This window comes from Camellia sinensis, chromosome 8, assembly GCF_055761805.1.
Source record: "Camellia sinensis isolate YWXY chromosome 8, ASM5576180v1, whole genome shotgun sequence".
In the NCBI taxonomy this organism is placed as follows: domain Eukaryota; kingdom Viridiplantae; phylum Streptophyta; class Magnoliopsida; order Ericales; family Theaceae; genus Camellia; species Camellia sinensis.
This window is the reverse complement of record NC_138968.1, coordinates 162,229,516-162,245,783: the sequence shown is the minus strand read 5'-3', so window position 1 is coordinate 162,245,783 and position 16,268 is coordinate 162,229,516. Positions and strand designations below refer to the sequence as shown.

Below are 16,268 nucleotides of genomic sequence, written 5' to 3'. Positions count from 1 at the left end.
GAAGCTCCCGATTGATATCCCATGAGACTAATGTGTGAAATATCCATTTTACCTTCATTCTATTACTTAATAAACAATTGAAAAATGGTAAAATAGTCTTTTGAACATTTATAAATTATTTTTTTAGTATTGTTAATTTAAAATTATATATTAAATAAAAAATATAAATTATAAATTATAAATTAAATTTAATTAAAAATAAAAAATAAAAAATTATGGCCTTATAATTTTTTTTATTGTTAAAAAATTAAATTTATATATTAAAAAAAATTATTTTTTTAGTGTTGTTAATTTAAAATTATATATTAAATAAAAAATATAAATTATAAATTTAATTTAATTGAAAATAATAAATTAAAAATTATAACCTTATAAATTAAATTTTTTTAGTGTTGTTAAATAATAAATTATAAATTATAGATTACAAATTTAAAATTATATATTAAATAAAAATTATAAATTATAAGGATAAAATAGTCTTTTGAACATTTATTCTTATTCAGTCCGTCTAACCAAATATTAGATTCATTAAAAACAGTCTAATTCATACATCTAATCCCATGACTAAACATACAAATCCAGTCCAATCAAATAGTCCGGAAACAATGTATCCTAACACTAACAATCCGATGAATTACAATCCCTCTTATCTAGCTCGTCCAAGCAAACACACCTTTAATGCTAAATGTTAAGTTCGTACCTACCACTGCCAAATTGTCATCCAATTAAATTAGGTATACATATACTCAAGAATTTGTTCCAATTTTTAAACCTGCCAAGGTGCAATTTTCCTGTATGCAAACGTGAAAAATGATCTAAACTATTGATAAATGATTACAGATGAAATCTATGTTTCAATTTTGAATTTCAATAAAGATTCATGGAGAGAAAAGAAAAAGATCAGTAAATGTTAATAAAAAATATTTCTTTTGCATTTTTCTCGTTTTCTTTTCTTTTCACAAATTTCTACAAGATACAAACACAAGATGTAGAAAAATAAAAATAAAATATTTTTTGTGCACACAGGTGATACTGTTAATGTGAATTAGTGATTTGACATTGAACAAACTATCATATTGTGGACAAAAACAGGCTGTTTTATAAATTGATACAATATATATAAAACGAGCTTAAATGTGGATTCCATGACAATACAGCAGTGATTTGGATAATCAACAAAAATTGTTTTTCAATAAATTAAAAAAAAACTAAGAAAAAGTCAAAAATGAACTATGGGCCTATCGCCATGCTTGTTTTTTTGTTATGTTGCCTTCATCCTTGTTTGGTGTTTACATAAAATGAGTGAAATAATCGCTGATTTGTCAGCCACTTCATGTTATGCTTAACGAGTCGACAGTGAACAGAAAAACATCACATTGAAAGCTCAGTTTTTCTTGTGCCTCTATGGCCCAGAAGAGGAGTGTTACCCATGACAAGACTTGAACAATTGATAGTGTGTGAGCTCATAATCGGAACAAATTAGCATTAGATTTGCTCGAGTAAAGGTTCTGAAAACATAAATTATTGGAAATGATTTCCATTGTAACACAACAACGTAATGGAAATTACATTGTCATTATATCTAATTAATGTGCACCAAGTCAATACTTAAATCCAACGTCTTGGTATTGGCACTATCACCACAAAGGGCTTGATCACTTCTGCTTTCAAGCATCTTTCTTTGCTTTGTTGGTAGCTTGCTAGAGATAAACGTGCTTTCACACCCTCTTCGTGTGAAATGATTGGGGTGAGCAAAGTTTCCAATGGAGACGGGTTGAGGTCACTGGCTCATAGGATTAGAGCAGGTGACTACAAACCACAATATTAGGGGTTTGATGGGAATCCGGCACTTTAGATAATTTTCTAACTTTGGCAGTTCAAAGTTGGAGAAGGGTATTCTTACTAACGAATCAGAATTAAAAATCATTCCATTTGGGATTCCTTACTCTATCAAAGTGGCAAATTTCTAAATTCTCATTGGGTCCTCGTGGAATATCTTTCAGAACTTGTTGAATAATTTTTATAGATTCTGTCATTACCATCATACGATTTGCAGTAAACTAAACTTTCAGCCTGAAATTGGGCTGTCCATGCTCTATCCAACTAGGCATTAGTCTCAATACCGGTGAAACTCTTCACAATTGCCTTCTTCTCCTCCTCCACAGGACTTGCAGCATCTTCACACTGATCAATTGGCCAAATATGGATGGATTGTCTCAACATGAGTCTTTAGCCAATGTGTACTATAAATAAAAATTAGAAATCCTTTCAACAGAAAACAATATCAGTAGAAAAGGCTTCAATTGACATGCCAATGCACACTCCATAGAAGATAGAACAAGGGTCCTGTGACTGCCAAAGAGTTTTTAAAATCAAATGGTATGGGTGACATTCCTGAAAATAGGGCTCATTGAATATTTATAAATTGGGTGTGTGTGAAGGTGAACTTCTATAGTTGATGAACAAAGACAAACAAACAACTGCTGAATCTTCAAGGAAGATTTCAGATGAGGTAACTCTTTTAAATCCATTCTCATATCCATAATACCACTCTAAGAAGTTTAGGAACAGTGTAACAGCTTTTCCCTCTGAGTATAATCTTCTAGTTATTTCTTTCTCCCCCTTAACAATAGAATAGAACGTGTTCTCCTATGAGTTTTTTACCAAACACAAATGGTTCGGATTCTTATTTTCGAATCACGAATAGGTTCAACTTATTTTTCAAACCCATGTTATTTCGTAAAGTATTTTCAAAACATGACTTTAGGGTCAAAGTCATGTTAACACGACTTCAAAGAATAATGTCGTAATTTAAAACAAGACTTCTTAAAGTCGAGTTTTGACTTTAGGAAACAACGTACAAATCAAAACCATGAACGAAAACAATTTAAGAAGGTATAGACAAATTCCAAAGAAACAAACATTAAAGTCTAAATACAAGCTTTCCAGCCAAGATGTACTCCTGAGAAACCAAAAAGTGTATTATGTTGTAATAACCTGAAACCATTGCTTTATTGTCATTGTGAGATCAAGTCAACATATCAGCCACAAATTATGTTGCGAAAACAGTATATATTTATTAACTGTTCTCAGCAATTAAAAGAAACTAACATTAATAGGTGAGACAAAGAATAAACTGTAAAAGAATGATGAGGTATACAACAGCAAAATAATTCAATGCTGGTGTTCACTATTCTAGAATGTGTACCTTAAATCTTCTTCTTAGGTTCCTAGAAAAAGAATGCTATGTATGTGGGCTAAATCCAAGCTGCCCAGTTTTCATCCTGCCAAAAAAAATAGAGCAAGTCAATTTTCTACTAGTTCATATCTATACTACGGCATTCAAATAACAGTCCAAACTAAATAAATAATGATATGTTCATCTGCAACCTCTTTATCCTTCTTGCAATATGGAACATGCATCGTTTTCAACAAAGTGAAAAGATTTGGATAACTAAGATGATGTGATTCGGCTATTTATATTCAAGTGGAGAATAACATCGAAGAAAATTTACTGCACAGCTCAAATGATACCAGATTAGGACAGACGTGGAATACTTCCTCTTTTCTCTCATGGGGTGAAAAGCTAAATTATGAGGTTAGAAAAGCGGTGCAAATCACAAAGTATCCAGAACGGTATTTGGATGCAGGCATCATAGCAACAGCACCATGTGTGGTTTTCCCACTTAGATTTGTCCATTGATAATGTGAATCAGCATTCCAAAAACTAAAGATTCACAATGACTAAGTTCAAGTTAGGAAGACTAATAACATTAAGAACCATTCTTCCTTTGGCAATCTTTCTTAATAAAAATAAAGGCATAAAATAAAGAGGCACCAAAAGGGTGCAACCCACGCACAAAAGAAAACCTATACTATATCAACTATACATCACTCCTATTCTAAATTCTCAACAAGGTTCAAAAAATTGGTTCAAGGACGGATTTTTGCTGAACCCCAAAGGTACCTACTACGCAAACTGTATTTCAACAGGAATACTATTTTTGTTTACACATAAGTGAAGTTAGTTTCATTGGACTTTTCTATGCTTAGCATAATTTTAAAATTAAGCTTTGATTTATAGATTCTTTAATATAATGACATTTAACTTATACCTTACTTTTGACATTAAAATGTTAGTGGTAGGTTGGATCTTTAACCACCTAAACCATTTAACTAGTTTTTGAATTACTCTAAATTAAAAATAAATATTTTTCTCACGAACATACTCCCAGATGTACTTTGTTTAGATTTACCATATGGACATACCAGTACTAGTGCCTGTATTTTTTTGGATAACCGGGTGTCCAGACCAGCTTGTGCGCACCTCAACCAGTACCCGTACTAGTTCCCATACCAGCGCTTCATAGGTTGCAAGGGTCACCTATGAGTCTTCTTACGGGTCAAGTAATATATTTGGGTCTCATATATGGTTGTTAAGAGGTTTGTAACTTTCTAGTTGGTTTGGAATATTCTAAGCCTATGAATGCCAGTTATATTGCTATTCATTAGAATGGAGATTTGGGATTTGTGTGAAGCTTTTGAAGTTCTATGTGATGCTTATGCAGTCTATAGGGTAAGGTAATTCCTAGTGAACTTTAGGCAGGATTCCTATAGTCTTCTTTCTCCTCCTCTTGTCTTCTCTTTTCACAAAACACTATTATTAGAGTACTGTTCACTGCCTCCCAAAATCTTAACCAATTGGTTTCTAATCAGCCTTAACCCTTCCCCTTAGGCCTTTAATTTAACACTTAAAAACCTCATTTAGCTGCTGCTGAGAGAGTTTCTGGCTTTCAGCGTTTCCCTTGGCAATCAAACAACTTACCACTTTTGAATTACCCCAATTTTGGGCTCCTCACTTCCAAAACATTAAAACCTTTCTTCCATCCTTTGGACACTAAATTTAGAATCCATATCAAAACCCATAAAAAAACCAATTATAGGCAGCCTAGTTCAGTTTTCTAAAGCTGTCCCGCATCAAACTAGTTCCAAAACACACGCTGCTTTCACATCACACCCATAGTGTTAGTTTCTCCTATTCCTTACTTTTGAATTTCCTCAAAATTATTAAAATATTTCCAAATTAAGAAAAGTCCAAATCATCCAGGCCAATATTTATTCTGAAACCCCGACTTTTTACAATTTACAAGAATCTGCTGATTGTTTGTTAATAATAGGTCTTAGCAACAATGTTGGTAGACCAAAGTAGATGAAAGAGCCCAAAATGATAACCTCAGGAGTTTTTTTTTAACCCTCAAAGATGGTCTTTTCACTAACAATTTTAGAAAAATTGGCAAGATAAAGAAAAGCAGAATGCAAAAGAGTGTGCATTTGTATATGAAGCAAACTGAACATGACATATACAAGTCAATGTCAAGGCAACCAAACGTCTAGACTTCGAAATTACCTGAAAATGATCAACTTGTTCACTGGGCTGAAAGTTTGCTTGACCTGTCATCATGGTATAATTCCAGATTAGACTTCAACAATTTGGCTTGACCTTTTGGGTGGAATTCTGCAATAAAAGATTAGCCATCAGAATACAAAAGCTATATATTTGAAGGAGCTTGAAAAACAAGGTAACTCCTCTCTATCCCCTTTCCCCCATGCAAACCAAAAAACAAAAGAAAGAAAGCATTATGTGATCATAAATTATGAAAGGCATCATCTTCTCACCATTCATTGGATGATAGAGCTTCAAAGTAATTACAGCTCAGCTATTTATTTACAGGTTCTAAAAATTGCATCTCAGTCATGGGATTACTGAGGCCCAAATAAACAGCTACCCATTTGTCTTCCCCGAGAGACAGCCTCGTTTTGTGTTCGTTGATTTGGTAAGGGAAATGTCAACTTGATGAAAATACTGTCATGGTTCTCAATTTATCCGCAACTTGATCTGTGTTGACAACTTTGTCTACTTTTGACAATTCTCTGGCCAAGATTACATATGTTTGGAGATTAAGAGTGCAATTCTTAGATTCCATAATGTTAAGAAACTTCATGCACATATTGGATTCTCCCTCCTTGAGCAACCCATCGACCAAGATAGTCCAAACAATCTCATCGGAATTCCATTGTTTCTCAAGCATGTTTTCGAACAAAGCTTGAGCTTCTTCCATCCTGCTTGCTTTGCAGAGAGCACAAACGAGAATTCTATAAATTGATAAACGAGGCTCAAAGCCTTCAACAATCATCAATTTAAAAATTTCAAGAGCATGGTCCACTTTCGAACCCTTGCAATAAGCACCCAGGAGAGATACACAAATCTCTTTATTAGGACACATCCGTTTCTCTTCCATATTTTTAACCAATTGTCTTGCCTCATAAGTTCTGCCTTCTCTACACAAGCCAGTGACTAAGGTACTGTACGTATCAATAGTAGGTTCACAGCCATACTCTGACATTCTAGTCAAGAGATCGCATACCATTTCAAAACTAACATCCTTCTCATCCGAACTGCAACTATATGCTGCTTCATGTTGGACTGCAACCTTTTCTGCAAGCAAATGGAATTCTTTTTGCAAGCCCTTCACCAATACAGTGTAAGTTCGGTAGCTAGGTTTACAGCCCACATCACTCATACGTCGTAGAAGTGAAAATGCATGATCTAGCCTACCAAGCATTACAAACCCATCAATTAGTGAGGTAAATGTAACAAGATCAGGAACCAATCCTTTCCTCTCCATCTCTTCAAGTAACATCTCTGCATCATCAGCCTTGCCTTCTAGACACAGCCCGTAAATGAGTGAACTGTAGGTGTATAAATTTGGAAAACAGTTACTTTTTTCCATTTCATGGAAAATCTTGAATGCAAGATGTGTCCCACCGTTCCTACAAAGCCCATCAATCAAAGTGGTATAGGTGATGACATTTGGGAGCAACTCTTTTTCTGCCATCTCATTACATAGTTTCTCTGCTTCCAAAAATCTATTCTCTTTGGCCAAACCATTTATCACAGAATTGTAAGTTTCAATCTTTGCATTGCAGCCATTTTCCTCCATCCTCTCAAGTAATGACAAGGCAACATCTACTTTCCCTTCTTTACAGTGACCATCAATCAATGCTGTGTAATTAAACTCATTTGGACTCAAGCCGCGCTCCACCATTTCGTTAAAAAGAGTTGTAGCCAAATCAAACTTGCCTCTTTTGCAAAACCCTGAAACAAGTTCTGTGTAAGTCCATTCATCAGGTTCACAACCATTCTCCTTCATCAAACCCAATAGTCTCAAAGCATTGTTCAGATTCCCATGTTTAAGGTATCCATTAATGAGTGTATTGTATGTTATTATTGTTGGAGGGGGACCTACCTTCAGCATTTTATTGAAAAGAACCATTGCCTTCTCAATATTTCCAACCATGCAAAATCCGTTTATGATTTCGTTGTAGGTTTCAATGTTTGGCAAGCTACCATGTCTTTCCATCCAATAGAAAATCTTGAAAGCATCATTGAATCTTCCTCCAGCACACAATTCATTTATCATTGCATTGTATGTGACCGTGTTTGGAACCAAACCATCCTTCAACATCTTGTGGTACAATCCAATTGCCACCTCCAGTTTACCCAATCGAGACAACCCACTAATCAGAGCTGTGTATGTCTGCACATTTGGGTGACAACCCCTTTTCCTCATGCTGGCCACAAGATCAATAGCCTCCTTCACACGCCCAGCTGCACATAACGAAGAAATTGGGACAGTGTATGTATACACAGTAGGTTCAATGCATTTCTCAATCATTTCCTCGAGCATGTCCAGTGCCTCATCTAACCTCCCCTCATTACAAAGTCCATTTATCAGTGTCGTATAAGTCACAGAATTTGGATCACAACCTTCCTTTACCATCCTATCAAAAACAGCAAATGCTGCATCTAAGTTACGGTTTCTACAATGCCCAAGAATCAAAGATGTATAGGTAAACACATCAGGGTTCAAATCATACTGAAAAATCTTACTCAGAATGAACCCCGCCTCTTGAACCTTCCCCTTTTTGCAAAGTATATTAATCATCGTATTGAAAGTCAATAAAGTGGGTTTAATCCCGTTATTCAACATTTGCTTATACACATTTTGAGCAGCACCAACCATCTCAAACTTGCCTAATTGAATCAAAAGAGTATTAAAACTATATAAACTAGACCCCAAACCTTTCGTACCGATTTCATTGAGATAATCAATAACCCGGGTAATCTCCTCCCCATTTCTACAAGCTTTGATCATCAAAATCCTAACATGATCAGCGGGCGCAAAGTTCCGATCGCGGACGAGCCTATTTAACATCGACTTGAAACAGTTCAAATTGTGTTTGTAGAAAGGTCTCTTAGAGACCCAGTAAAAGAACTGCAGAGCCGATTCAGTGCTCTTGTGGGAACCAATAATCTCCGCAACGTGGTGAGGTTTGAGTTTGGGACTCAAACGCTGGAGTTCGGAGCTTCTATACCATTGAAGCTCACAAAGAATATCACACACCTTAGAGACCAAGTTTGAGAAGCCTTCAAATTGCGAAGAAATGTTGGGTTTGGATGAAAAGTTGAAAAATTTGTGAGAACCCAATAGAGGGTAGTGCCTAGGGAGGAGAATAAGAGAGTGGATTTTGAGAGTATTTACCATTGCGGGCGATGAGAGAGGTCATGAATTGTTGTTGCTGTTGCAGAGAGTGGCGGCCATTGAAGAGGGTATGATCTTTGCTTTTTTCTCGGGGTAATTACAGATCGGAAGGAATAGAGGGTTTGAATATGTGGGATTGAGAAATTGATAGACGTGGTTGTTGAAAGACCATTGCTTTGCTGAAGAAATTGAAAGAGAAGGAATGCCCACAGGCCACAACAGCCTGTTTTTTAAGACTGTTAAAAAAGGCTAGGGTTGCTTTGGATTGCCCTTTGGATTTCCCATTTTAGAGAGTCATAATTTTTATGGTGATAATAATTTAAAATTGTTAAAATGACGTTGTTTTAAATGTAAAATATGTTAAAATAACATTATTTTGATAATTTTAAGTCATTATAATCACAAAAATTGTAACTCACAAATATTTTTCTTTTAAGAAGGGTAGCAACATACAATTTTTATTCTTTTAATTTTATCCAAAAATATGGGCTTTTGTAATTTAAATATAGGAGTTAATTATTAAAAAATCCTATTTACAAGACACATACTTCAAGTCTTGCGCTAAGATTTTTAATCCGAAAAGTCCTGAATTCTATTTATGAGACAATTTTACCCTCTGTTGTCACGAATGTCTGCAATCACTTCTCTTGACCTTTGCAATCTAGAAGAAAGTTCTGTTATGCCCCCTTCGACAATCGTGATAGCACTGTCCTGTTGAAATTGTGTGGGTTCTTGCTTTTTGTTTTCGTTCATTATCTATCGTCCATCGCCGAAAATTGGGTTAATATTAAAATTGAGAATATTTTTAATTTTAAAATAAAATGTTAACACTATAAATCTGTAATTTTTATTATTATTTATTATTTATATAATTGCAGGACACGTGACATCCTCTTATTCATTTGGAAGTTAAAAGAAGTTATAGAGATAATTGAGAATATGGAGGACAAAGTGGATGAGTGGGAGGACAAAGTGGATGAGTGGAAGGACACGTGGGAAGACAAGAATGAAGATGGAAGAAATGGGTAGTTACTAAGTAGTTATTGCTGTATTTTTTCTTCTATAAATAGCCATTAATGGCTACATTGTAGGGAGCCAGAATTCATAATCAAAGACACTTGATTTCAATATTTCTTGTTATTTTCCTTATCTTAGGAGTAGTTTAACATAGATTTATATTTCGAAGCATTTATTTTCAGCATTTCCATTTCGAAGCATTTTATGCACTTTCTTTTCGAAGCATAGGAGTAGAGGTAAGTAATTATTACTTTGATTGTTCACTCAATCATCTTTCTCCGTTCCCCATTCTTCTTTTAATTTTTCTTTTCTTTACACTTGGCAATCTTGAAGTCCTCTTCGTTGAGGCAAAAGAACCGTCAACACAATCGCTTGATAATTGGCTTGAATTTAATCTGTAAGGATTTTTCAATCCTTGCTGGCACGCTCGCATTTATGATATTTTCCTTCGTAGGAAAAATAAGTCAACATTTTAGCCAACATTTTTTGGCACGCCCAGTGGGACGTCAAGTGTAATAAATGAAAAATGAATTGGATTTGTCCATTTCAAATAGCCTAGATGAAATTTATTGGCGTAAGCAAGAAATTTTGGATCTTCAAGAAGAGATCCATTTTCTTGATGAAATAAATTTTCATCCCTTACAATATTATTTGGTGGAAGAAAAAAGACACCATTTAATTGGAGAAATTCATCAACTTGATATGGAAATTCGCCAATGGAATGATGAGTTATCAACTCTCACTACCAAGTCTTTAACTGAGGCCTTAATGGCCGGAATTGGTGAATTTTTTCAGAATTTTTCCATGGTTAAAAATAGCAAAAGTAAGGAGTTGATTTCATCAATGGCTCGGGGGGTTCAAGAATCCGTTTTTAAAGAGCCAAATTATGAAATTAACATAACGAAAGAGCATATTTTTAAGCCAAATTTGGCTAAGAATGATATTTCATACATGACTCGGGGGGTCCAAAAACCAATTTTTAGAGAGTCAAGTCATGAAAATAACATTCTTATGGGAGATTTTCATAAGCCATTAATGGCTAACATGGAAAAACAACCCACTTTGCCAAAGAATTATGAAAATCAATTTGGCGAAAGTCATGTTTTTAAACCAAACATGGTCAAGAATAATGAACAAGCCACTGTTCATGAATTCAAAATTTTTGATATTTTTCAAAATGTCAAAAAGTATGAATTTTCATGGTCGCGCTATACCATGACTTTTGGTGTTCAAAATCCTTTTTGGATTTGTGGTTCACATCAAAATATAATTATGATGATGTGGTTAATAAAATTAACAAATTGTTCTTATGAGTTCGAAGCACTAAGAACAAGGGATGACCATTTAAAATGCATGAACTTGGCTAGAAAAAGCCTTTGCATTTAAATAAATGGTTGAGAATGGCTTATCTTTTCAAATTGATGGCCAGTTGTTTGTATGTACACAATCAAAGCATCGAAGATACATTCGAAGCATCAAGAGTTGTTTCGAAGGTTGATTACTTCACATTCGAAGCTGTATAAAGCTTTGAAGATACATTCGAAACATCAAGAGTTGTTTCGAAGGTTGATTACTTCACCTTCGAAACTGTATAAAACTTTGAAAACTTTCGAAATGTGTACATCTCTTCAAATATATGTAAAATGACAATTAATTAGTTGTCGAATAATGCCTGTTTTTGGCATCATAAGTTGGCTCGAAGAACAACAGTTTTGGTGTCTTCGAAGAATTAATAATTGGTTCGAAGCACAAAATTAATATTTTCATTAATTCTGTGTGAACCAGAACATATAAGTTTTGAATAACCACAATGTTGGCCAAAAACAGCTTCGAAAGCCGTTTTGCCATAAGTTGCTTCGAAAGCCGTTTTGCCATAATTTTGTAAGCTTCGAAGCACTCTATCTTGTATCAACAACAGCTTCGAAGAAATAATAATGGAGGTTATGAACCTTCGAAGCTTTGTCGAGTATTTTTGAGAATGTAATTCGTCTTTGGTCGGTTCCATCGACCTTCGAAGAATGATTTTGGTTCTTTATATCACTTTCGAAGCTTGTTACTAGTAATAATTCGAGTCATCTTGTCATAATTTCATACTCATTCGAAGCACTTTATTGGTGTTGTTACATCATTCGAGGCACTTTGCTGCTTAGGTTAGTCATGTGCTTGGTTCGGCCCTTCAAAAATTCAAATAAACATCATTTTTAAGGGCCGCGGGGGGTAATGTTAACACCATAAATCTGCAATTTTTATTATTATTTATTATTTATATAATTGCAGGACACGTGGCATCCTCTTATTCATTTGGAAGTTAAAAGAAGTTATAGAGATAATGGAGAATATGGAGGACAAAGTGGATGAGTGGGAGGACAAAGTGGATGAGTGGAAGGACACGTGGCAAGACAAGAATGAAGATGGAAGAAATGGGTAGTTACTAAGTAGTTATTGCTGTATTTTTTCTTCTATAAATAGCCATTAATGGCTACATTGTAGGGAGCCAGAATTCATAATCAAAGACACTTGATTTCAATATTTCTTGTTATTTTCCTTATCTTAGGAGTAGTTTAACATAGATTTATATTTCGAAGCATTTATTTTCAGCATTTCCATTTCGAAGCATTTTATGCACTTTCTTTTCGAAGCATAGGAGTAGAGGTAAGTAATTATTACTTTGATTGTTCACTCAATCATCTTTCTCCGTTCCCCATTCTTCTTTTAATTTTTCTTTTCTTTACACTTGGCAATCTTGAAGTCCTCTTCGTTGAGGCAAAAGAACAGTCAACACAATCGCTTGATAATTGGCTTGAATTTAATCTGTAAGGATTTTTCAATCCTTGCTGGCACGCTCGCATTTATGATATTTTCCTTCGTAGGAAAAATAAGCCAACATTTTAGCCAACAAAAAATAATTTCAATTTATAATTATCAAAATTAAGAAATTGTTCATTTTTTTTCTAGTACTAATTGAGAATATTATCAATTTCGAGAAATTTTTTAATTTTTTTCATGATCAAAATTAAGAATATTATCAATCTACTCTCTCTCTTACATTTACTTCCTCATTCTCCTCCTACACTTTCTAGATCTAGAAATCTCCTAATCTAGTTTTAGATCTGGTTTGAGATGAGCATGACTGGATCACAATGGTGAGAGGCAATGATAGAGACGATGAGAGGTGGCAATGATGATAGTGACAATGATAGGTAACGATGGTGACGACGAGCAGAGGTGACTATGACGACAAGAAGCGATGGGCAATGATATGGTCACGATGTAACAAGGGATGAAGTGCCAGAAAGGGAAGAGAAGGCGAAGAGGGATGACTGAGGGAGGTCGCCGTTAGAGAAAGGAAATCGTTGGTGGGGTTGAGCATCGGGGTCGCCAGCAGTAGTTCAGTGGTGGTGGCTGGAGAGAGAGAGAGAGAGAGAGAGAGAGAGAGAGAGAGAGAGTGAGTGAAGAACCAAACGTTTTTGTGTTTTTTAATTTATAAGAGTGGATTGGTCATATCAAATTAACATAGGATTTATGAGTTTAAAGTTTTGTGAGTAGGACCTAAATTACCATTAATTGCTAAAACAGGATTTGACTGTACATTACCTTAAATATAAATGAGAATATTAATAGAAAAATGTTTGGGGGCCCTAATTCTGTGGCTCAAATGTGGCTCAAATGGCCAAAACGACGTCGTTTTGGCCATTTTGATGTTGTTTTGTACTCAAAACGACGTCGTTTTGGCCATTTGAGCCACATTTGAGCCACAGAATTTGGGCCCTCTACCATTGCTCATATTAATACAATCAAATCAAGAGTAACTTTTTGAACCATTTTTCTCATTCAATTTTTTTGGGAAGAATATCTAATGATTTATGCACTAGATGAAACAAATAAATCTTATACCTACATCAATTGAATTTTTTTGTTTTATTTTTCATTTTTTTGAAATCTTCCCCTTATTTCTTCACTACTAATTCCATCATTGTCATGATAATCCTTTCATGTCAATTAACATTCTTTTATACTAAAAATTATAAGTTCAATCTATATTTTAATTGACATGTCCTCAAGTTATATATTTAAATCAAAGTAATTATGTATTCTGTTACTATAAAAGTGAGTACTAAATCAGACTTATTAAATTATTTATCGCATTGTATACTGTTACCCAAGAGACAATCTAAGAGGAGGGTTGAATTAGGTTTTTACAAATAAAAATAATAATACCCTAATAAAAATTATGACTACCATAATAGATAAATATAGTTAATGAAATAAAAATAATTAAAACAAGTATTCTAACAACTATGTTAGTTAATGATTTTAGCACAATGAAAATGTGAAATATAGTTATGTCAATTTAAATAAAATAAAGAGATAAGGGAGAAAGAGACAAACAAATATATAGTGGTTCGGTTTCAACTCAGCCTATGTCCACTCCTCAAGCTTCACTTGAGATTTCCACTATACTCTAGCTTCTCAGGGTGCTAGCAACCTTTTCACAGATGGAGCAATTCTCCACAGATTTTAACTAGACTTTCTAAGTCAAGAACATTAAGTGCACTACACTCTTACAAGGTTGAAAAGAAAGTGTTTTTGTTTTCACAAAAAGCTACAAGAATTATTTCTCAAAGATAGATATAAAAATGAAGCTCTGGATTTTCTGTAAGCCTCACACAGGAAAGATGAACTTAATGCTATAAGGCTCAGTGTATAATTTCTGAGAGATGATGTAAACAAAAATTGAAGAACACTTCTCAGAGAATTTTTTAGAGAATAGATTGAGTGATTATATATCAGAGAATATTTTCTGATTTTTTTTTGTAACTTGTTTATATTAGAGGTTTTGGTATATATAATGAAATTTATAGCCGTTTATAGCCGTTGTATTCATTTGAATTTATAACCGTTTATAGCCGTTGTATTTATTTAATTTATAGCCGTTTATAGCCATTGTACTCCATCATTACTAATTTGAATATTTTTCACTCTATCATTAATAATTTGAATATCTTCCATTTGAACCTTTTGGCCTGTTGCTGTGCTGGGCTGTTTGAACCTTTGTTTTGAGCTGTTTGAACCTCTAATTTAATCAAATATTAAATACATTTTAACAACATTTAGGATATAGGTTTAGGTGAGAAATAATGAGACAAAATAAATTTTGATTCTATTTTTCTCTTTCAAATAAATTAAAACATAATTAAATAACTCATCAAAATAAATAAGTCTAACAATCTCCCATTTTTTGATGATGGCACACAATGATATTTTGATTTGATTTGGGAGTAAGAAAAGCTTTCCCTCAAGTCATGCTCCCTGAATTCATTTCTAAATACATAGGTTAACACATGTATAATAAATAAGCTTAATCAACAACATGATATAAGATTAAGATATTAAGATATCAAACTATAAATACATAACATCAGATTAGTTTAAAAATAATACTATAATACATAACATCATAATACATAACACCATCATAATATCATAAGTTTTCTCCCCCTGTGACATTATCAAAAGGAAATCATGGCTCAGAATCGGGAGGAGGAGGAGGAAAATGATAGAGATAAATGACATCAAAAAATAGATAATCAAAACATATATATATAAACATACAACTCTCCAGCGTCTCTCTTTTTCCTTCGATAAACACGTTTGACACGCAACCTCACTTTTGCGTCATTGGTCGACAAAAGTAGGCCTCAGTTTGTATTCGCCTTGGCTCTCTCTCCCTCCTTGTCTTCTTCTCGTTTGCCTTCTTCTTAATCACACACTCTTCAATTTTCTTCTTCACCATTCTCTTTTATCTCTTCTTCACCACTCTCTTTTTGTTTCTTCTTCCTCATCGAGAGACAAAAAAAAGAAACTGAACCAAGGAACCCAAACCTCAGTCTGTTCTCTTCTATTTCTCTGCAATTCATTTCTTTTACGCCACTCACCTCTAAGCCATTGCTTCCTCATCCCGTACCCTCACTCTATTTTCGGACCTGAACGATCCCATAAGCTCTGCTAGACCGAGTGCCCCTACTCCTACTCTTCCTGTCATTTATCTTCCTAACCTTCCTATGATGTCGATTGAGCAAATCATGGCAGCTCAATCGGACATAGAAGCCAATCACTACACACTGCAGTCCTGTATGGAGACGATGACTGCGGTCACCAAATTGGCTCACCGACTGAAAAATAGGACAATTGAGGTACACCAAGTCAACGCCCAACTCTCTCTGCTCCAGTGCATGTACAAGGATGCGCGAGCAGAGATTTGTGCGTTGAAGGCGGAGAACAAAGAGTTAAAACGGAAAGCCACCGTCATGGCTTGATTTGGAGCACCGTCGTACTTTGCTTTTGAGGACTAGCAGGGAGTCAACCCTCTCGGTGGTCCTGTAAGCACTGAGGTAGGGCCTTCAAGGGGCGATGACAAAAAGAGGAAGAGCTTGGCGGTAGAGCTGAGTAAGTGAAGTCGGCGCGTGGCCGTCACCGGAGAAGAAAGAAGAAAAAGATCCCTCTTTTTTTTGTTCTTTTTGAGTTTGTTATTGTTGTTGTTGCTTTTTTTTTTGTTCGATGTAAATATTGTTATTTTAAGTTGTTTTTATTTTCTTCATTTCGGTTTTTGTTTTTATGTATATATATATATATTTTTAAGCATGGAAG

The 16,268-nt window shown here is 34.4% G+C and overlaps 1 protein-coding gene across 4 annotated transcripts; it reads right to left on the bottom strand.

Moving 5' to 3' along the window:
• Positions 1-1,097: 1,097 nt before the first annotated feature.
• LOC114256389 (uncharacterized) lies at positions 1,098-8,892 on the bottom strand. Of its 4 annotated transcripts, none has more exons than XM_028196024.2 (4): positions 5,677-8,869; positions 5,408-5,515; positions 3,209-3,284; positions 1,098-2,243 (listed from the first exon to the last, which is right to left on the bottom strand). In XM_028196024.2, exon 1 carries the CDS (start codon positions 8,604-8,606, stop codon positions 5,847-5,849), a length of 2,760 nt encoding a protein of 919 aa, XP_028051825.2. In that variant the 5' UTR covers positions 8,607-8,869; the 3' UTR covers positions 1,098-2,243; positions 3,209-3,284; positions 5,408-5,515; positions 5,677-5,846. The 4 variants fall into 4 exon arrangements, with proteins under 4 accessions (XP_028051825.2, XP_082740142.1, XP_082740143.1 ...); XM_082884016.1 differs by having other exon boundaries at positions 1,098-2,184; XM_082884017.1 differs by having other exon boundaries at positions 1,098-2,177.
• Positions 8,893-16,268: the final 7,376 nt, after the last annotated feature.

Excerpts from the sequence above, each read along its gene's own strand:
- LOC114256389 (XM_028196023.2), bottom strand. The coding sequence starts at position 8,606 with ATGGTAAATACTCTCAAAATCCACTCTCTTATTCTCCTCCCTAGGCAC.